Source organism: Mustela lutreola, chromosome 9 (assembly GCF_030435805.1).
Source record: "Mustela lutreola isolate mMusLut2 chromosome 9, mMusLut2.pri, whole genome shotgun sequence".
In the NCBI taxonomy this organism is placed as follows: Eukaryota; Metazoa; Chordata; class Mammalia; order Carnivora; family Mustelidae; genus Mustela; species Mustela lutreola.
The window spans coordinates 71,716,547-71,740,172 of NC_081298.1; the positions used below are offsets into that span (position 1 = coordinate 71,716,547).

The window sequence follows — 23,626 nt, forward strand, 5'->3', positions numbered from 1 at the left end:
AATATGTTTATAAAAAATAAAAAATTTAAAAAAAAATCTGAAAAATTCTTACTGCCCAGCAATAGGGAAGTAGTGAAAAGTAGAATACTAAATTTAATATGCTACTATTGCAAATATGTAAATGAACACAAAAATTTGGCTAGGAAAAGAAAAGAGCTTGAAGAAAATATACCAAAACATTTATAATAAGAGAATAGTTCTCATTCTAGTTTTAGTTTCTGAAATTCACTGTAGTCTAAGAAGATTAGTATACTTTTAAAAATCTTTTGTTTCATTAAAAATTATATGAGATTCTCCAAAGCACATTTCATATTATTCTTTTTTTTTAAGATTTTATTTATTTAATAACAGACAGAGATCACAGACAGAGAGGCAGGCAGAGAGAGGAGGAAGCAGGCTCCCTGCTGAGCAGAGAGCCCGATGTGGGGCTCGATCCCAGGACCCTGGGATCATGACCTGAGCCAAAGGCAGACGCTTTAACCCACTGAGCCACCCAGGCGCCCCATATTATTCCTAAGAAAATCATCTACAATACAAGTATTAATTAAAGAGCATTAAAGGATGTATATTTGAAATTCATATTCTTGACATTCCTCTTAAGAAGAGTTAGATAAGAGACAGATATACTGTATTTATTTGAAAAATAGAAAACCAAGGCCTGGGTGAATTGGTATGGTTATACATATCTCAGTGTTGGGGAACATCCTCATAAATATGTGACTACCAATTGACCTATGAACTGGACCTAGATACTCAAAGACTCCCTACCCTCTCCCCTATACCTAAAATGTGGGTTCTATTAGTCTTTCCCATTCCCAGAGGCTGCTCCAAAGACACAGAGGTGGTATATTGATACAATGTTGAAAATACCCACACAGTATATGACTGAATTCAGTTAGGACCTCTTTATAAATGTTTAAGATTTGGTAGGTTAGTGCAAAGATCCATTCATCCTTCTTATGTCCAAGACAAGCCTCATATGTAAGTTTCCTTTGCTTAATAAAACTGCCACCTATCAGTCTGGAGTAGCTTGTCTCTTTTTGTGATCTATATATCTGCTCTGAGTACAGGGACTATTTTCAAATTACACCTAGAAAGCTTCTAGGTGGGTTACAAACCAAAATGATTTTTTTAAAGAAGAAAAGTAAACTAAGACTGTAAAAGATTCTAAAACCCTTATTTCACTGGAGAATGAAGATAGATGTATAGATCTTTTCCCCTTAACCTCTACTTCCTTGTTTAAAATCATCTGAGTGATTCCAGGAATGCAAGGCTGGCTCAATTTTCAAACATTAATCAGTATAATCTATCATAACAACAGGCTAAAGAATAAAAATGAGTATATTAATTGATGTAGAAAAAGCATTTAACAAAAATTCAATACTCATTCATGATAAAAACTCTCAGAAATACAGACATAGACAGAAATATCCCCAACTTAATAAAAAGCATCTACAAAATTTGACAGGTAACAGTATGCTTAATGGTAAAAACTGACTCCTGGAATAAAGCAAGAACTTTCACCCCTCTTATTCAACATAGCATTAAAGTACTAACCAGTATAATAAGGCAAGAAATAGCATAAAGATTGAACATGAAGAAATAAAATTCTTATCTTCAGATAACATGCTCATCTATGTAGAAAATTGCAAAGAATCTACAGAAAAACCACTAGAACTAGTAAGTGAATTCAGTAAGGTCACAGAATATAAGATAAACATTCAAAAATCAATACTTACATATATTTGCAATGAACATATTCCTAGCAAAATTAAAACTACAATACCATTTATGGTAACTCAAAAAAAAAAAAAAAGAAGTATTCTACATTTTGTAGTTGTAAATCTCACAAAACAGATACAGAACTTACGTGCTGACTACACCAATCTGATAAAAGAAATCAAAGAAGATCTAAATAAAACATGCCATATTCATGGATTGGAAGTCTCAATACAGTAAAGATGTCATTTCTTCCCCAGTTTAATGTGATTCCTATCAAAATCTCAACAAGATTTTTAATGAAAATATATACAATATCCTAATATTTATATGGAAAGGCAAGGAAACTAGAATAGTTAAGAAAATTTTGAAAAAGCAGAGTAAAGTGGACAAAATCAGTCTACTTGAAAAAAATATCAGTCTACTTGATTTAAAGACATTATATAGCTACAGTAATAAAAATTGTGTGGTATTAGGGAAGAGACAGACACATAGATAAATGTAAAAGAATAGAAAAACAAGAAATAGGCCCACTCTGTATGTCCAATGATTTTTCACAAATGTAAAGAATCAATTTAATGGAGGGAGTAATTTTTAGAAAAAATACTATGACAATAGTAAGCTACAAACAAATGGTACTGAAACAATTGGACACCCATAGGCAAAAAAGTGAAGCTTGATGTAAAACTCACACCCTTATGTAGAAACTGACTCAAAATGGATCATAGCATTAAATGTGAAACATAAAATTATAACATTTTTAGAATAAAACCTAGGAAAAACCTTTAGGATTGAGAGCTATGCAAAGAATTTTTAGACTTAAAACCAAAAGCACAATCCATAAAAGGAAACTGATAAACTGCACATTCCCCAAACTTAAACTTTGCTCTTAGAAAGATGCTGATAAGAATATGAAAACACAAGCTACATACTGGGAGAAAATATCTACAAACCACATATCTGATAAAGGACCAGTATCTAAGATGTATAAAGAATGCTTAATATTCAACATTAAAAAAGTAAATAATTCATTGAAAACATGGGCAAAAGATAGAGCTGTTTCACCAAAGAAGATATATAAATGGCAAATTATCATATAAAAATATGGTCTGCTTCATTAATTTAGGAAAATGCAACTGGACGATGATATAGCACTATACCTATATCAGGATGGTCAAAATAAAAAATAGTGACACCACCAACTATGGACAAAGATGTGGAAAAACTGATCACTCACATATTGTTGGTGGGAATGCAAAACGGTATAGACTGGGGGAATAAAGTTTGGCACTTTAAAAAAAAATGAATTATGCAACTACCATATAATCCAAAAGCTGCATTTCTGGGCATTTAATGAGAAATGAAGACAGGTTTCACACAAAAACATGTAGACAATGTTTACAATGGTTTTATTTGTATGATCTAAAAACTAGAAATAACCCAGGTATTCAATGCATGAATGGTTAAACAAACTGTGTTATACCCAAAGCACAGAATACTGCTTAACAATGAAAAGGAATGAACTACTAATACATGCAATAACCTAGATGACTCTCCAGAGAATTATGCTGAGTGAAAAAACCCAAGCCCAAAAAGTTACATACCATATGATTCCATTTATGTAACGTTCTTGAAGTGATAAAATTAGAGAAAGGAAGACTAGATTAGTGGGTTGCTATGGGTTAAGGGGGTGGGTAGGGACAGAAGGGAAGAAGACAGGGCTACAAAAGTGCAACATGATGTATCCTTGATGGAAATGTTCCATATCTTGCCTGATTCAATGTCAACATCCTGGTTGTGATATTATACAATAATTTTACAAGAGGTTATAATTGGGGAGACCAGGTAAATGATACTTTGTATCATTTCTTACAATTGCATGTGAATCTATAATTATCTCAAAATCAAAATTTAATTTATAAAATTATTTGGTTATAGCCTATACACATAGCTGAGGAAATACAAATGTAAATAAGATGGTCCCTGCATTTGAAACTATAGCCTAAAATGGGGGTAAACATATATACATAAATAACTAACTTTTAAGGCAAAAAATTTATGTCAGGAGTATTTTAAAATACAGTTAGACTTAGCCTGACCATTTCACAACCACTAGGATAACTATTATCAAGAACAGGGGAAAAAAGATATAAAATAGGGGTAGGCAGGGGGAGACAAGATGGCGGGGAAGTAGGAGGAGGCGTCTGTTCAACCTGCACCCTAAAGTGAGCTGATTACCTTCCAAAGATCTCCAATCACCCACGAAATCAGCTTGAGATCAGAGTTATACATGTCTGGATCTCTACTGGAGCAGAAGATGCCAGTGGGCAGGTAAAGCAGAGTGGGAAAGTCGGACTGATATCGGAAGATAAACAAAAGGGGGAGGGAGCCACCAGAGGTGACCCGTTGGAAAGTAATACCCCAATACGAGAGTGCCCTGTGCCTGGGGACTAGCATTAACTCGGGAGTCTGGTAGAAAGCACTCAAAAAGAGCAAAGGATCATGGGGGGAAATTTCAGGAATAGGGTTGTTTGGATTGGGGCTTAAGTCCCCATACCCAGGACAGCCACCCCTGGCGCAGAGCCAGAGAGAGTGCGGCAGAGAAACCAGGTCTCGGTCCCTGAACCACCAGCGCACCTGAGAGTGCTTGGCGCCCAGCTCCCGTGAGAGGCTGGGAGCCTCCCCAGCCAACAGAAGCACAGCCTTTTTGCAGTCCCCACGCAAGTGTCCTGCTGTGCCATCAGAGTCCAAGTCATGCCCAGCGCCCTCCCCTGAGAGAGGTGCACACAAATGCCAGCCTGGTGCTCTCGGACCTGGAAAGACCAGGCACTCTTAGCCCTGGCCAGCGGGAAAATCTCAGTGTGTGATCCCTGCTTGGAACTTCTCTGGCAGTCTGGAGCTGCCCAGACAGCCACCGCTGCTGTGGTTTTGGGTACAAGCAAAAAATCCTGAGTCCCCAGGGACAGTGACTGGGAACCTGCTCTGCCAGCGGCCAAGGGGGGATTTATCTGGGCTCTGCAGCCAGACTGAGGCTTCTCTCTGAGAGGGAGGTCAGGGTGCAGTTTGCTTTCCTCTAAACCTACAAAAACCATCAAAAGCTGTCAAGGTGAGAAAGAAAAACAAAAGTGAACAAATATAAAAGCCTCCAGAGAACAAAAGCCTGAAAAAACCAGTTTCCTCAGAGCCCACCCCCTTGAGGGGGGCGGGAGGACTTAGGTGAGAGAACTTCAGGGACTGAAAACCCACGTGGCAGGCCCCTTCCCCAGAAAACCAACCAGGAAAGGAAAAAAAGAAAAAAAAAAAGACAACAAGAGAACAACCACCACTACTTCATAGGATAATTTTTATTATTAATTCGATCCCACTATTCTGGCTCATTTTTTTATATAGTTAATATTTTATTATTATATAGATAAGTTTTTAATCTATTTACCATCACAGTGAGATGTCTAGTACATCAAATTCCATAATAACCTTCTAACCTGAACCTGTGTTTTCCTTTTGCATTTCTATTTTTTAAATTTCTTTTTTTTTAAATTTTAGTTTACTTTAGTTTATTCCTTTTTTAATTTTTATTTTCTAATACTCATATAGAGTTAAACTTCAAGGTAATCCCCTTTCCCCAATCATTGCCACCCCTATAGGTAAATCAATTCCTAATCCCCTCTTATCTTAGGAAAGTTGAGTCCTTTAACAAAGATATCAAGATACATCCAGGAAGAAGCAAAACAACCTTCCTCACCCACACTGAGAATTTACAAGCACTCTCCCATCTTTTTCTTCCACCAGTATTTCTGTGTTTTTGTGTTTGTCCTGATAGTATATAAATCTTACACTCAGGGTTCTTTTTGACGAGGTTCTTCCTTTATTTGCATATATATATATGCAAATATATATATATTTTTTTCTCTTGTCATACACTTTTATCAGTCTTTTTGTTTGTCTGTGTCTGTTTGTATACTTCATAAATCTTACCGTGGGGCCCATTTGGACTAAACCTTCTCTTTTATCTCACCTTTCTTTCCTGTCTCTCTCCCTCTATCTTTTTTTTTCTTTTTCCTCTCATTTGGGTGGGGAACGCTGATTGCTCAGAAGCATTCCAGGGTGCACCTTGACTGCACCACAGTCCAAACACCCAGCTACACCCGTTCAGCCATCTCTCACCAAAATGACTAGGAGGAGAAATGCCTAACAGAAGAAAAATACAGAGGATGGACCTTCTGCAACAGAGCTAATGGCTATCAACATAGACAATATGTTGGAAAAAGAATTCAGGCTAACAATTATCCAAGCAATAGCTAGGTTGGAGAAAGCCATGGGTGACCAAACGGAATTGATTAGGGCCAAACTGAAAACGACCACAGATCATGTTTTCAATATTAGGGAAGAGCTGAAAGCTACCAGGGAACTCTCAATGAGAACTCTCAATGAGTTCCAATCTAATCTAAATTCTCTCAAAGCTAGAGTAACTGAGACAGAAGATAGAATTAGTGATCTGGAGGACAAACAGATAGAAAGAATCAGGAGGAAGCCTGGAACAAACAGCTTAGAAGCCACGAAAACAGAATCAGGGAAATAAATGATGCCATGAACGGTTCCAACGTCAGAATTATTGGAATCCCTGAAGGGGAGGAGAAAGAAAGAAATCTAGAAGATATAGTGGAACAAGTTCTTCATGAAAATTTTCCAAATCTCGTGAATGGAACCAGCGTTTATGTACTAGAGGCCGGAAGGTTCCCCCCCAGGATTACAGATTCTCAAAAGTCCTCGAGACCTCTAATAGTAAGAATGAAGAATTATAATTGTAGGCAGAACCTCTTGAAAGCAGCTAGGACAAAGAAGATCCTTACGTACAGAGGAAAGCCCATCAGAATAACATCAGACCTGTCCACAGAGACCTGGCAAGCCAGAAAGGGCTGGCAAGATATATTCAGGACACTGAATGAGAAGAACATGCAGCCAAGAATACTTTATCCAGAAAGACTGACATTCAAAATGGAGGGAGAGATAAAGAGTTTCCAGGACTGGCAAGGCTTAAAAGACTATGCAACTACCAAGCCTATACTGCAGGAAATATTAAGGGGGCTTCTTTAAAGGAGGAAAAAGCCTAAGAATAGCATTGAACAAAAATATAGAGACAATCTACAGAAAGAAAGTCTTCAAAGGTAACACGATGTCAATAAAAACGTATCTATCGGGCGCCTGGGTGGCTCAGTGGGTTAAGCCGCTGCCTTCGGCTCAGGTCATGATCTCAGAGTCCTGGGATCGAGTCCCACATCGGGCTCTCTGCTCAGCAGAGAGCCTGCTTCCCTCTCTCTCTCTCTGCCTGCCTCTCCATCTACTTGTGATTTCTCTCTGTCAAATAAATAAATAAAATCTTAAAAAAAAAAACTTGGCTATAAAAACAAACAAACAAACAAACAAACAAAAAACGTATCTATCAATAATCACCCTCAATGTGAATGGCCTAAATGTGCCCATAAAACAGCACAGGGTTGCAGACTGGATAAAACGACAGGGCCCATCCATATGTTGTCTACAAGAGACCCATTTTGAACCTAAAGGTACACCCAGACTGAAAGTGAAGGGATGGAGAAGCATCTTTCATGCCAATGGGCCTCAAAAAGAGGCTGGGGTAGCGATTCTCATATCAGACAAATTAGATTTTAAACTAAAGACTGTAGTCAGAGATCCAGAAGGACACTACATCATTCTTAAAGGGACTATCCACCAAGATGATCTAACAATTATAAATATCTATGCCCCCAATATGGGAGCAGCCAATTACATAAGAAAACTATTAATCAAGATAAAGAGTCATCTTGATATGAATACACTGATCATTGGAGATCTTAACACACCTCTCTCAGAAATAGATCATCAAAGCAGAAAAATCAATAAAGAAACAAGAGCATTGAATGACACATTGGACCAGATGGACCTCATAGACATATACAGAACATTCCACTCTAAAACAACAGAATACTCATTCTTCTCAAGTGCACATGGAACCTTCTCCAGAATAGACCACATACTGGGTCATAAAACAGGACTCAACCGATACCAAAAGACTGAGATTATTCACTGCACATTCTCAGATCATAACGGTTTGAAACTGGAGCTCAATCACAAGGAAAAGTTCGGAAGGAACTCAAACACCTGGAAGCTAAAGACCACCTTGCTTAAGAATGCTTGGATCAACCAGGAGATCAAAGAAGAACTGAAACAATTCATGGAAACCAATGACAATGAAGACACTTCAGTCCAAAACCTATGGGATACAGCAAAGGTGGTCCTAAGGGGGAAATACATAGCCATCCAAGCCTCCCTCAAAAACATTCAAAAATCCAGAATACAGCAGCTGTCTCTACACCTTAAAGAACTGGGGAATCAACAACAAATCAAACCAACTCCACACATAAGAAGGGAAATAATCAAGATTAGAGCAGAGATCAATGAGGTAGAAACCAGAGATACAGTAGAATGTATCAATGAAACTAGAAGCTGGTTTTTTGAAAGAATCAATAAGATTGATAACCATTGGTACATTAATCCAAAAGAAAAGAGAGAAAGCTCAAATACATAAAATTATAAATGAAAAGGGAGAGATCACAACAAACACCAAGGAAGTAGAAACAATCATCAGAAGTTATTATCAACAGTTATATGCCAATAAGCTAAGCAACCTAGATGAAATGGATGCATTCCTGGAAAATTATAAACTCCCAAAATTGAATCAGGAAGAAATTGACAACATGAATAGACCAATATCTAGTAACGAGATTGAAGCAGTGATCAAAAACCTCCCAAAAAACAAGAGCCCAGGACCTGATGGATTCCCCAGGGAATTCTACCAAACTTTCAAAGAAGAAATAACACCTATTCTCCAGAAGCTGTTTCAAAAAATTGAAGCAGAAGGAAAACTTCATGACTCTTTCTATGAAGCCAGCATTACCCTGATCCCCAAACCCAGCAAAGACTCTACCAAAAAGGAGAAATTCAGACCAATATCTATGATGAATATGGATGCTAAGATTCTCAACAAGATCCTAGCAAACAGGATCCAACAGCACATTAAAAAGATTATCCACCATGACCAGTGGGATTCATTCCTGGGCTACAAAGATGGTTCAACATTTGCAAATCAATCAATGTGATAGAACAAATTAATAAGAGAAGAGAGAAGAACCACATGGTCCTCTCAATTGATGCAGAAAAAGCATTTGACAAAATCTAGCATCCGTTCCTGATTAAAACACTTCAAAGTACAGGGATAGAGGGAACATTCCTCAACTTCATCAAATCTATCTATGAAAGACCCACACCAAATATCATCCTCAATGGGAAAAAGCTTGCATCCTTCCCGTTGAGATCAGGAACACGACAAGGATGCCCACTCTCACCACTTTTGTTCAACATAGTATTAGAAGTCCTGGCAACAGCAATCAGACAACAAAGGGAAATAAAAGGTATCCTAATTGGTAATGAAGAAGTCAAACTCTCTCTCTTTGCAGATGACATGATTCTTTATATGGAAAACCCAAAAGACTCCACCCCCAAACTACTAGAACTCATACAGCAATTCTGCAACATGGCAGGAAACAAAGTCTATGTACATAAATCAGTGGCTTTCTTAAACACTAACAATGAAAATACAGAAAGGGAAATTAGAGAATCGATTCCATTTACTATAGCACCAAGAACCATAAGATACCTGGGAATAAACCTAATCAAAGAGGTAAAGGATCTGTACTCAAGGAACTACAGAACACTCATGAAAGAAATTGAAGAAGACACAAAAAGATGGAAGACCATTCCATGCTCTTGGATCGGAAGAATAAACATTGTTAAAATGTCGATACTGCCTAGAGCAATCTATACTTTTAATGCTATTCCGATCAAAATTCCACCGGCATTCTGCAAAGAATCAAATAATCCTAAAATCTGTATGGAATCAGAAGAGACCCCGAATCGCTAAGGAAATGTTGAAAAACAAAAATAAAACGGGGGGAGGGGGCATTACGTTACCTGATTTCAAGCTTTACTACAAAGCTGTGATCACCAAGACAGCATGGTACTGGCATAAAAACAGACACATAGACCAGTGGAACAGAGTAGAGAGCCCAGATACGGACCCTCAACTCTATGGTCAAATAATCTTCGACAAAACAGGAAAAAATATCCAGTGGAAAAAAGACAGTCTCTTCAATAAATGGTGCTGGGAAAACTGGGCAGCTATATGTAGAAGAATGAAACTCGGCCATTCTCTTACACCGTATACATAGATAAACTCAGAATGGATAAAAGACCTCAACGTGAGACAGGAATCCATCAGAATCCTAGAGGAGAACATAGGCAGTAATCTCTTCGATATCAGCCACAGCAACTTCTTTCAAGATATGTCTCCAAAGGCAAAGGAAACAAAAGCGAAGATGAACTTTTGGGACTTCATCAAAATCAAAAGCTTTGGGGCACCTGGGTGGCTCAGTGGGTTAAAGCCTCTGCCTTCGCCTCAGGTCATGATCTCGGGGTCCTGGGATCGAGTCCTGCATTGGGCTCTCTGCTCAGCGGGGAGCCTGCTTCCCTCTCTCTGCCTGCCTCTCTGCCTACTTGTGATCTCTCTCTGTCAAATAAATTAATTAATTAATTTTTAAAAAAATCAAAAGCTTCTGCACAGCCAAGAAAACAAAGAGGCAACTCACAGAATGGGAGAAGATATTTGCAAATAACAGTACAGACAAAAGGTTGATATCCAGGATCTATAATAAACTTCTCAAACGCAACACACACAAAACAGACAATCATATCAAAAAATGGGCAGAAGATATGGACAGACACTTCTCCAATAAAGACATACAAATGGCTATCAGACACATGAAAAAATGTTCATCATCACTAGCCATCAGGGAGATTCAAATTAAAACCACATTGAGATATCACCTTATACCAGTTAGAATGGCCAAAATTAGCAAGACAGGAAACAACATGTGTTGGAGAGGATGTGGAGAAAGGGGAATCCTCTTACACTGTTGGTGGGAATGCAAGTGGTGCAGCCTCTTTGGAGAACAGTGTGGAGATTCCTCAAGAAATTAAAAATAGTGCTGCAATTGCACTACTGGGTATTTACCCCAAAGATACAGATGTAGTGAAAAGAAGGGCCATCTGTACCCCAATGTTTATAGCAGCAATGGCCACGGTCACCAAACTGTGGAAAGAACCAAGATGCGCTTCAACAGACGAATGGATAAGGAAGATGTGGTCCATATACACTATGGAGTATTATGCCTCCATCAGAGAGGATGAATACCCAACTTTTGTAGCAACATGGACGGGACTGGAAGAGATTATGCTGAGTGAAATAAGTCAAGCAGAGAAAGTCAATTATCATATGGCTTCACTTATTCGTGGAGCATAACAAAGAACATGGACGACATGGGGAGTTAGATAGAAGTGGGTTGGGGTAAATTGGAAGGGGAGGTGAATCATGAGAGCCTATGGACTCTGAAAAACAATCTGAGGGTTTTGAAGTGGTGGGGGGATGGGAGGTTGGGGTACCAGGTGGTGGGTATTCTAGAGGGCACGGATTGCATGGAGCACTGGGTGTGGTGAAAAAATAATGATATTATTATGCTAAAAATAAATAAATTAAAAAAAATTACAGGGTAAAAAAAGCTAAAATATAATAAATGTCGGCAAGGATATAGAGAAACTGGAACCTGTTTGTGCTGTTGTTGGGAATGTAAAATGATGCAGTCATTGTAGAAAACAGTACAAAATTCCCTCAAAAAATTAAAAATAGAATTGCCATATGATCCAGAAATCCAGCTTCTGAGTATAAATCCAAAAGAATTGAAAGGCTTGAGGAGCTATTTGTAAACGCATTCATAGCAGCATTATTCACAATAGATAAAACATGGAATCAACCCCAGTGTCTATGATGAATAAATTTTTAAAAATGTAGTACACTGAGGAATTAACTGAGGATTTTGGAGGCGTGGGAGGTTGGGTGAGCTTGGTGGTGAGTATTGTAGAGGGCACGTACAGCATGGAGCACTGGGTGTGGTGCACAAACAATGAATTCTGGAAAAATGAAAAGAAATTTAAAAAATAAATAAAAATTTTAAAAAAGAAAAAATGTAGTATATTCATATAATGGAATATTATTCGGCCTTAAAAAGAAATTCTGTAATACGTTACAACACTGATAAACCTTGAGGACATCACGCTAAGTGTAAAAAGTAGTCACAAAAAGACAAATACTATATAAATCCACTTACATGAGATACTTAGAGTAGTAAAAACCATAAAGAGAGACAGTATAATGATGGTTTCCAGGGGCTGGGGAAAGGGGAAAATAAGGAGTTATTGTTTAATAGATACAGTTTCAGATTTACAAGATCAAATGAGTTATGATGGTGAAGGCTGCACAACAATGTGAATGTATGTAATACAAATGAACTGTACACTTAAAAATGGTTAAGATAGAAAAGGTTATATAATATGTATTTTAAAATAAAAGAAAAAATAGAAAAAATACTATGAGAATAGAAAGCTACAAAACTTGAAGTAAACATCCTTAATGGTTAAAAATTCATATAAATCACTTTCAAGTTTATATATTGTCCTTCTACAGGTAATGAATTTAAGGCTTAAAGAAAATTACTGGTACCACTACTGGTATATACGCTACTTGGTCATGGTGTATTATTATCTTAATAAGCTTTGAGATAATATTTCTGGCATTTCATCTTAATATTGTTTCATTTGCAATAACATGTATTACTTTTCCAATTTGAAAACAGCAAGTAAAAAAATATTTTTAAAGAAAAAATTGATGTTTTTTGAATTTTTACAGTGAAAATATATTCATGAGTTACTTCCATCATTAAAAATTCTTGTTAAGCTGCTAAAAAAATTCTTGTTAAAATAAGAAAAATAATTTAAAGGAAGACTCAGAAAATCCTTACATATACCACTTCATTAATAAAATATTAACAGTGGATTCTTATAGAAATCAACAGACTCGTGATTCTTAAATGCATCATATCCTCCTAGCGAATAGTAGATTAACAAAATTAAAAAACTGGAAATGTAAAGACCAAAATTTGTTGACCTTAAAAGTTTTAAAATTCCAGTTAGTTAACATTCAGTGTAATATTAGTTTCAGGTGAATGGTATAGTGATTCAACACTTCCATACAACACCCAGGGCTCATTACAATAAGTGCACTCTTCAATCCCCATTATCTATTTAACCCATCCCCTCACTACCTCCCTTCTGGTAACCATCAGTCTGTTCTTTACAGTTAAGAGTCTGTTTCTTAGTTTGCCTTTTCGTTTTTCTTTTTTTCCCCTTTGCTCATCTGTTTTGTTTCTTAAATTCCACATATGAGTGAAATCATGTTGTATTTGTCTTTCTCTGACTTATTTTACTTAGCATAATGCTCTCTAGCTCTATACATGTCATTGCAAATGGCAAGATTTCATTCTTTTTTATGGCTGAGTAATATCCCATTGTGTATATATATTCCATATCTTTATCCATTCATCCATTGGTGGACACTTGGGCTGTTGCCATAATTTGGCTGAGACACATATGGGGGTGCATATATCCCTTTGATTTTTTTTTTTTATTATTTTGGGTAAATTCAATTACCCTGTGCAACTTGTACACATATTCCTTTAGGATCCAGGCTCCAAGATCTCTCCAGATACAACTCTAGCCACTTTCACCTGTGCATGCCATTGTAAATCACTTACTATTCACTCGAGAATTCATTTATAACTCCATGCCATCGTCTATGTTGTTCTCTCTGAATAGGATGCCTCCTCTCTTTTGAGCTCAGTAGTACATCCTTATGAAGTCCTCCCTGACACACATAGACTGATTAGGAATTCCCTCTCTCAAGCCTTGAATATTTTTTATTAGTATAACATTCATACCACACAATTTGTATCTCAATACTGGGAGGTCCTCAAGAGCAAGGACCTGTCTTTTTCTTTTTCTCTTTCTTTCTTTTTCTTTTTTTCCCTTTCCTTTCCTTTATTCTTTCCCTTCCCCTTTCCTTTCCCTTCCTTTCTTTTCTTCTTTCTTTCTTCCTTTCTTTCTCTCTTCTTCTATTTTTTTGAGTATATATGACACATGATGTTACATTAGCTTCAAGTGTACAACATAGTGGCTCATCAACTCTATTATGTTAGACTATGCTGAGTAGTTACCACCTGTCATCATGCTATCCTATTACAATACCACTAACTACATTCCCTATGCTATAGTTTTTATCACCATGACTTATTTATTCCATTGCTGGAAGCCTGTATCTCTCACTCTCCTTCACCCATTTTGCCCACCCCCACTCCCACCCTTCCCTTCTGGCAACCATCATTTTGTTCTCTGTATTTATGGGTTGGATTATTCATTTATTTTGTTTTATAGATTCTACATATAAGTGAAATCATTTGGTATTTGTCTTTCTCGGATATATTTCACTTAGCGTAATATCCACTGGGTCCAACCCTGTTTTGAACATTATGTTCACAGTGGCAAGCACAATGTCAGTATATACAATCAAATGAATTATAGCTTAAAAGAACCCACCCAGTTAAATAAATTTAGGCTAAAAAAATATCATTAAAGTTATAGTTTAGCTGAATAAACCCCAACTTCACAGTTCTTTGCTGATTGCTATGTTAATGTGTTTTATAATTTTTCTGGCTATAAGTAAACGTTACATACTCAAAGAAAAAGTTTGTTACTTTCTTTAATTGTTGGAATACAGCTGTCATCAATTTATATTCTGGACTTTAGAAATAAAATCTAAAGTTTATAGACATGGTTTGATATAATATTTTATAAAAAAGAATTTGATTTTCTAAAATTGTAGTAACTTTATAGTAACAATAGTATTTTAAAAAACCATTTAAAAATGTATTACATACCATTTCTATTTCTTGATCTTTGGCAACCAGCTGTCGATTAAGAAGTTCTTTGCTTGAGTCAAGTTTAATACAAAGTTCCCTTGTGGAAGATAAATCTGCAAGGGCAGACACTTTTTCAAACTGAACCTTCTGAAGTTCCTCTTCCATCTTTACAACAGATTTGTGTAAGGTAGAAATCTGGGACTTATAAGACCTTTCTGCATTTAAGTGCTGCAAGGACAAAATTATTATTTTATATATCTGCATACATATATATATACATCTTTTTAACTTGAAAAGACTAAAACATGGAAAAGTGGGGAAAATCTTTTGATGGCACACTGAGATTATAAGGAACTTTATACAATATAGGTGGTAATAATATATACAGAAACACCCTGGGAAAAACAAATTCGACTTTCAAATGTGTTTAGTAAACAACTTCCCCCCCTCATAAAAGTCTCAACCTGAAAGTTAGTTGAGATACATACATGTTTGGTCTGTAGTTCTATTTTTACCACAGTTTCAATTATTCTAAAAGATAAACATTATTGTTGTTAAAGATAAAACATTAGCCACCACTGTTTCACTCACAATACCCACTTTCCAATTCTTAAATGGCATGTTCACCTAAATCATAATATCATAAAATGAGGACTGATATCTCTCTGGTACTTACTAATAACTCTAAGGGAAAAAGACTCTAGACTAGAATAAATTAAAGATTAATCCACATTATGGGAAATAAGAGCATGTTTTAAAAATTGTACAATGAGATTCAAGTTATATAAATGCTTTTAAAAGTTCAAGATAATACCACCCTATTTTTTTGTTTCAGAGAAATATCTTACATAAGTACACTGCCACCTACAGAGAAGTTTTTGCTATTATGTGAAGCTGACAGAACTGAGAGACAAAGAAATTTTTCTGCTTTTAAAAGTACAAAACACCAAAAAAATTGCTCCTAGAAGTTACTTGGCCAAAATTCTGCCCCCCCTTACTTCCTTAGTCATTCTTCAAACAACCTTCTATCCATCTACCCACCCATCCATCTATCCATCCATTTCATATTTTTTAGTATATTCTATGTTCCAACCAATGTGCTTAGATGCATACCCAGTGATACCAAAATAGTCTCTGTTCTCATGACACTTCCATACTATGAGGGAGCCATACATCAGTCAAATAATCACACAAATGACTATATAAATACATATTAACCAAATACTTCTAGAGAAAAAAAAGTATATAACAAAGTAAAGTGATCCAGACTAGGAGGGTCAGAGAAGTCAGGAAAGTCTTCTCCGAGTAAATGACACATAAGTTGAGATCTGAATGGTGTGTAGATAGATATACAGTGTGGGTTGGGGAAGGTGGTTTTTCAAACTGAAGGAATGCTAAATTCAAAGACCCCAGAGGGAATGTGTTGAGGGAGGGAAAATGACATACTCCAACAACAAAGAGAAAACTTGTATGGCTAGAACTCAAGAGACCACAGAGAAGAGTGATAGCATATGTATTAAAAAACTCACAAGACAGAGCCTGATAAGCTGGGTTAAAATTTAAGTCTTTATCCATGGAAAAAAAGAGGGAGGTAATAGGATCAGTTTTGTGCCTTGAAAAGATTAATACTGGATATTTCAGGTTCTAGTAAGATAGCTGATTAAGCTAAGAGGAAAACTTTTTGGTAAAATAGAAAAAAATTTTACAATTCACAGCTGAGCTTGCAGAAAATAAAAATAAATTTTCATATTTGCTGAAGACAACGATAAAACAAATTCAGAGCAGGAAGAAATTTAGAAGGCCTGAAGCTAAAAGTTGGGGGTAGGAAGACACAGTGACAGTGAAAGGCTTGTGTTTAAACACTGAATAAAGGACAGGAGAAAAGAAGTTAGTACTAATGGGTAATTGGAACTAGGTCCTCTTCATAATCCGGAACACTTGAAAAGAGGTTCCAGAGGGAAAATCCACTCACCCTCACAGAGATACTACTGAAAGTTTATCTTCTCCTACTCTCTAAGTAGGGAAAAAAATGTATTCTGTAAGAAACCTTAGGTCTAACTTTATTCAGTTTTGGAATCTGATGCACAGTACTGACTACCAATTCTAAACTTTAACATAAAGTTTGTCCCATTCCAATGATAACACAGAATCCCTTTGTAGAAGCAAACCCATATTCCTGACCATAAAAAATTCTGCAGGAAAATTCTCATTTAAAGGAGTTTACAAACTTGGGGTGACTTAATCCACCATGAGTGAGAGTAGGAGCAACATAACACATAGCAGGAACAGAACTCTAGAACATCAAGTTGTTAAACAAAATATTTTAAAAGACATGAAAAATATGCTTATAAGTATTAAAGATATTAAAGAAGAAACTGCAAAGAATGAGACTTAGGACAAAACAAGAAAATTTGAAGAAGAGCCAATAGAACTTCTGGAAAGAAGGGAAAAGCAGTCAAGAAAATGAAAAACATAATGAATGCATCAACAGACTAGTACAGCTGAAGAGAGAAGAATGAACTAGAAGAGAGATATCAGCACAGAGAGATAAACACATGGAAACTATAATAAAAATATTAACAATCATTTAGACTAGGAGATCCAACAAGCATATTATAAAAGTTGAGGGAAAGAGTAGAGTGAATTTAAAGGTGATAATATTCAAATAAGTAATAAGTAATATCTCCTAGTCTAAATGATTGTTAATATTTTTATTATAGTTTCCATGTGTTTATCTCTCTGTGCTGATATCTCTCTTCTAGTTCATTCTTCTCTCTTCAGCTGTACTAGTCTGTTGATGCATTCATTATGTTTTTCATTTTCTTCTGAAAATTTCCAGACCTACTAAAAGTATTAATACTCTGACTGAAAAATGGCAAAACCCAAACCCTTCCTTTTGATAAACCCCAAAACAATACCTAGACATATATAGTAAAACTACAAAGAGAAAAAGAAGACCGTAAAAGAAAACAATGGCAAAAGACTTACAAAGAAAAACAATTAGAATGAGAACAGACTTCTCAATAAACTATTTTTGAAAGTTATGAAAGGAAAATAACCCACAACCCAGAATTCTATACTCATCTACACTAATACTCAAGAATAAGGGTAAAATAAATCTATTTTCAGGCAAAGACTGAGAAAATTAACTCATAAATCAAAGAAAGGAAGTAGTCTTAAGAAAGAAATTGAATGTAGAAGTAAGAAATAGAATGCAAGAAGCAATGTTGAAAAATTTTGTAGACACATAAGTGGATACAAATAAGCATTGACTGAAAGAATAAAAACAGGAGTAGTGATTTATTTTTAATGCTATAAAAAGCCAATGTGAATATAAGAGTATGCAACTATATTATAACAGATTGGGGTTGTGTAAGGTGGGAGGGAGAGCATAAGAAAACACATTCATTAGTAAGCAGGATACTGTGTTCAATATTCAAATATTCTTAGGAGCACATATTTTTTAGGAGGAAAGTTGGAAATACTAATAATAGACTTTTTAAAAATATGCATATTACAGATGTAACTTCTAAAAGACTAGGTTGAAAATCTATAGCTTCCAAACCAATAAGTAGCTGAGTAGAAAGTGGGTAAAGAAACAAATATATAAAAGATAAAGGATATGTTTGCCTGTTTTGTGTGTGTTGAGTTTGAGGAGTTCATTATAGATTCTGGATAACAACCTTTTGTCTGTACTGTCATTTGCAAATATCTTCTCCCATTCCGTGGGTTGCCTCTTTGTTTTCTTGACTGTTTCCTTTGCTGTGTAGAAGCTTTTGATTTTAATGAAGTCCCAAAAGTTTATTTTCGCTTTTATTTCCTTTGCCTTTGGAGACATATCTTGAAAGAAGTTGCTATGGCTGATATCAAAGAGATTACTGCCTATGTTCTCTTCTAGGATTCTGATGGATTCCTGTCTCACATTGAGGTCTTTTATCCATTTTGAGTTTATCTTTGTGTACGGTGTAAGAGAATGGTCAAGTTTCATTCTTCTACATATAGCTGTCCAGTTTTCCCAGCACCATTTATTGGATCTATAATGAACTCCTCAAACTCAACACACATGAAACAGGCAAAAATATCAAAAAATGGGAAGAAGATATGAACAGACACTTCTCCAATCAACACATAAAAATGGCTATCAGACACATGAAAAAATGTTCATCATCACTAGCCATCAGGGAGATTCAAATTAAAACCACATTGAGATATCACCTTACACCAGTTAGAATGGCCAAAATTAACAAAACAGGAAACAATATGTGTTGGGGAGGATGTAGAGAAAGGGGAAGCCTCTTACACTGTTGGTGGGAATGCAAGTTGGTGCAGCCTTAGAGAACAGTGTGTAGATTCCTCAAGAAATTAAAAATAGAACTTCCCTATGACCCTGCAATTGCACTCCTGGGTATTTACCCCAAAGATACAGATGTCGTGAAAAGAAGGGCCATCTGTACCCCAATGTTTATAGCAGCAATGGCCACGGTCGCCAAACTATGGAAAGAACCAAGATGCCCTTCAACGGATGAATGGATAAGGAAGATGTGGTCCATATACACTATGGAGTATTATGCCTCCATCAGAAAGGATCAATACCCAACTTTTGGAGCAACATGGATGCGACTGGAAGAGATTATGCTGAGTGAAATAAGTCAAGCAGAAAGGGTCAATTATCATATGGTTTCACTTATTTGTGGAGCATAACAAATATCATGGAGGATAAGGGGTGTTAGAGAGGAGAAGGGAGTTGGTGTAAATTGGAAGGGGAGGTGAATCATGAGAGACTATGGACTCTGAAAATTAATCTGAGGGGTTTGAAGTGGTGTGGGGGGTGGGAGGTTGGGGTACCAGGTGGTGGGTATTCTAGAGGGCACGGATTGCATGGAGCACTGGGTGTGGTGAAAAAATAAAGAATACTGTTTTTCTGAAAATAAATAAATCAATTTAAAAATAAATAAATAAATAAAATTTTTAAAAAGATAAAGAAAGATAAAAGAATCAGGAAAAGAATAAAGTATAGAGAGACTATGGACTCTGAAAAACAATCTGAGGGTTTTGAAGGGGCGGGGGGTGGGAGGTTGGGGGAACCAGGTGGTGGGTTTTAGAGAGGGCATGGATTGCATGGAGCACTGGGTGTGGTGCAAAAACAATGAATACTGTTACACTGAAAAGAAATGTAAAAAAAAGAATAGAGTATAAATACAAAAAAATGGAAATAATAAATATAAATGAGTCAGCAATTCAAACACAAATGGTAAATTTACTAGTTAATAAAAAGGTATTCTAATGGGGGAAGGGGGTGGGGTTATGGACATTGGGGAGGGTATGTGCTATGGTGGGTGCTGTGAAGTGTGTAAATCTGGTGATTCACATACCTGTACCCCAGGGGATAAAATATATTATATGCTTATAAAAAATAAAAAATAAAAAATTTTAAAAAAGGTATTCTAAGATAGAATTTTTTAAAAAATTAGAATATATGATGTTTATTAGAGACAGTTGAAAAGGATTAAGAAAATATAGATTATACTTCTGTTTCCAGCCTTGATAGAATAACTGAGACTGAACTTATCCTCCCACTGTTAATAAGTATAAAACTAGAAAGGAAGGGAAAGGAAAAGAAATAGGAAGAAAGAAGGAAGGAAGGGAGGGAGGGAAGAAGGAAAGGTGGGGGGATTGCGTCTAGATATTGAACAATAGGCACCACAGGGTTGTGATCTCTGAGAGAAGGAAAACAAACAAGATGAGCAATATGATCATTCCAGCTTTCTGTCAGGAGACGATTTTCCAGTCTTCAGGGAAAGAAACTTCAGTCAGAGCACAGCTGATTTGCAGAGGAGACAGAAATAAGCATCTGAAATATGTGGGATAGAGTTCTAGAAATGAAGGGTCTACACACACAAAAAAAGACAACCAGAAATTTGCCTAGGAGTCTCCTTGAGTCTGTTGCTGAATATTAAGCCTTGAATATATATTGTGAAACTCCAAAAGGCTAGGAAAGAAAACCAGAGAGCTCTAAAATAACCAAAACCACAGCTGATACACAGTTGGAAAAATCCTATGTTCGAACCTGCCAAAGTGGGGTCCTTAATGAACACCCCAGATTGGGCATTTAATAGAGAACAAAGAAAGGTCCCGCCATAGTTGTAGGATTAAACTAGTATTACAGAAGAGGCTACTTTAAGCCTGTGCCATCAAAGCTTAAAGACAATCACAAAAGTATCGGTTTATTTGCAAGTAATTTAACAACCTGCCAGAACAAATACAACACTCTTAAAAGGAAGGCACAAAGTCTGAAATTCAACAAAGTAAAATTTCCAGTCTCCAGAACCCAATTGAAAAAATACCAGACAGGGGCATCTGGGTGACTCAGTGGGTTAAGCGTCTGCCTTCGACTCAGGTTATGATATCTTGGTCCTGAGAAGGAGCCCTGCATTGTGCTCCCTGCTCAGCAGGATGTCTGCTTCACACTCTCCCTTTGCCGCTCCCACCACCCCACCCTTGCTCATGGCTCATGCTCTCTCTCAAATAAATAAACAAAATATTTAAAAAAAAATACCAAATATGTAGGGGCACCTGCGTGGCTCAGTGGGTTAAAGCCTCTGTCTTCAGCTCAGGTCATAATCCCAGGGTCCTGGGATCGAGCCCTGCATTAGGCTCTCTGCTCAGAAGGAGCCTGCTTCCCCATCTCTCTCTCTGCTTGCCTCTCTGCCTACTTGAGATCTGTCTGTTAAATAAATAAATAAAATCTTTAAAAAATTACCAGATATGTAAAGATGTAGAAATGTAACCTATATCCCTATTCTTTGAAGCGCTTTAATCAGGAACAGATCCTAGATTTTGTCAAATGCTTTTTCTGCATCAATTGAGAGGATCATATGGTTCTTCTCTCTACTCTTATTAATTTGCTCTATCACATTGATTGATTTGCGAATGTTGAACCATCTTTGTAGCCCAGGGATGAATCCCACCTATCATGGTGGATAATCTTTTTAATGTGCTGTTGGATCCTGTTTGCTAGGATCTTGTTGAGAATCATAGCATCCATATTCATCAGAGATATTGGTCTGAAATTCTCCTTTTTGGTAGGGTGTTTACTTGGTTTGGGGATAAGGGTAATGCTGGCTTCATAGAAAGAGTCTGGTCCGGGGCTCTCGTTTTTTGGAGGTTTTTGATCACTGCTTGAATCTCATTACTAAATATTGGTCTATTCAGGTTGTCAATTTCTTCCTGGTTCAATTTTGGGATTTTATAGTTTTCCAGGAATGCATCCATTTCATCTAGGTTGCTTAGCTTATTGGCATATAACTGTTGATAATAACTTCTGATGATTGTTTCTACTTCCTTGGTGTTTGTTGTGATCTCTCCTTTTTCATTCATAATTTTATGTATTTGAGCTTTCTCTCTTTTCTTTTGGATTAGTGTTGCCAATGGTTATCAATCTTATTGATTCTTTCAAAAAACCAGCTTCTAGTTTCATTGATACATTCTACTGTATCTCTGGTTTCTACCTCATCGATCTCAGCTCTAATCTTGATTATTTCCCTTCTTATGTGTGGAGTTGGTTTGATTTGTTGTTGATTCTCCAGTTCTTTAAGGTGTAGAGACAGCTGCTGTATTCTGGATTTTTGAATGTTTTTGAGGGAGGCTTGGATGGCTATGTATTTCCCCCTTAGGACCACCTTTGCTGTATCCCATAGGTTTTGGACTGAAGTGTCTTCATTGTCATTGGTTTCCATGAATTGTTTCAGTTCTTCTTTGATCTCCTGGTTGATCCAAGCATTCTTAAGCAAGGTGGTCTTTAGCTTCCAGGTGTTTGAGTTCCTTCCGAACTTTTCCTTGTGATTGAGCTCCAGTTTCAAACCGTTATGATCTGAGAATGTGCAGTGAATAATCTCAGTCTTTTGGTATCGGTTGAGTCCTGTTTTATGACCCAGTATGTGGTCTATTCTGAAGAAGGTTCCATGTGCACTTGAGAAGAATGAGTATTCTGTTGTTTTAGAGTGGAATGTTCTGTATATGTCTATGAGGTCCATCTGGTCCAATGTGTCATTCAATGCTCTTGTTTCTTTATTGATTTTTCTGCTTCGATGATCTATTTCTGAGAGAGGTGTGTTAAGATCTCCAACGATCAGTGTATTCATATCAAGATGACTCTTTATCTTGATTAATAGTTTTCTTATGTAATTGGCTGCTCCCATATTGGGGGCATAGATATTTATAATTGTTAGATCATCTTGGTGGATAGTCCCTTTAAGAATGATGTAGTGTCCTTCTGGATCTCTGACTACAGTCTTTAGTTTAAAATCTAATTTGTTGATTCACAGACCTGTACCCCTGGGGATAAAAATATATGTTTATAAAAAATAAAAAAATTTATTAAAATTAAAAAAAAAATCTAATTTGTCTGATATGAGAATCGCTACCCCAGCCTCTTTTTGAGGCCCATTGGCATGAAAGATGCTTCTCCATCCCTTCACTTTCAGTCTGGGTGTACCTTTAGGTTCAAAATGGGTCTCTTGTAGACAACATATGGATGGGCCCTGTCGTTTTATCCAGTCTGCAACCCTGTGCTGTTTTATGGGCACATTTAGGCCATTCACATTGAGGGTGATTATTGATAGATACGTTTTTATTGACATCGTGTTACCTTTGAAGACTTTCTTTCTGTAGATTGTCTCTATATTTTTGTTCAATGCTATTCTTAGGCTTTTTCCTCCTTTAAAGAAGCCCCCTTAATATTTCCTGCAGTATAGGCTTGGTAGTTGCATAGTCTTTTAAGCCTTGCCAGTCCTGGAAACTCTTTATCTCTCCCTCCATTTTGAATGTCAGTCTTTCTGGATAAAGTATTCTTGGCTGCATGTTCTTCTCATTCAGTGTCCTGAATATATCTTGCCAGCCCTTTCTGGCTTGCCAGGTCTCTGTGGACAGGTCTGATGTTATTCTGATGGGCTTTCCTCTGTACGTAAGGATCTTCTTTGTCCTAGCTG

At 36.6% G+C, this 23,626-nt stretch overlaps 1 protein-coding gene across 5 annotated transcripts in view; it reads right to left on the reverse strand.

The window, feature by feature from the left end:
* TSGA10 (testis specific 10) overlaps nt 1–23,626 on the reverse strand; it is a 152,244-nt gene that overhangs the window by 30,675 nt on the left and 97,943 nt on the right. For all 5 annotated transcript variants that reach the window (XR_009344836.1, XM_059134717.1, XM_059134716.1 and 2 more), the window contains exon 16: nt 14,658–14,867. Coding sequence is in view for 4 of the 5 variants with exons in the window: in XM_059134717.1 (XP_058990700.1) it covers nt 14,658–14,867 (210 nt within the window). In the remaining variant the exon portion in view is untranslated. The remainder of the gene's footprint in view (nt 1–14,657; nt 14,868–23,626) is intronic.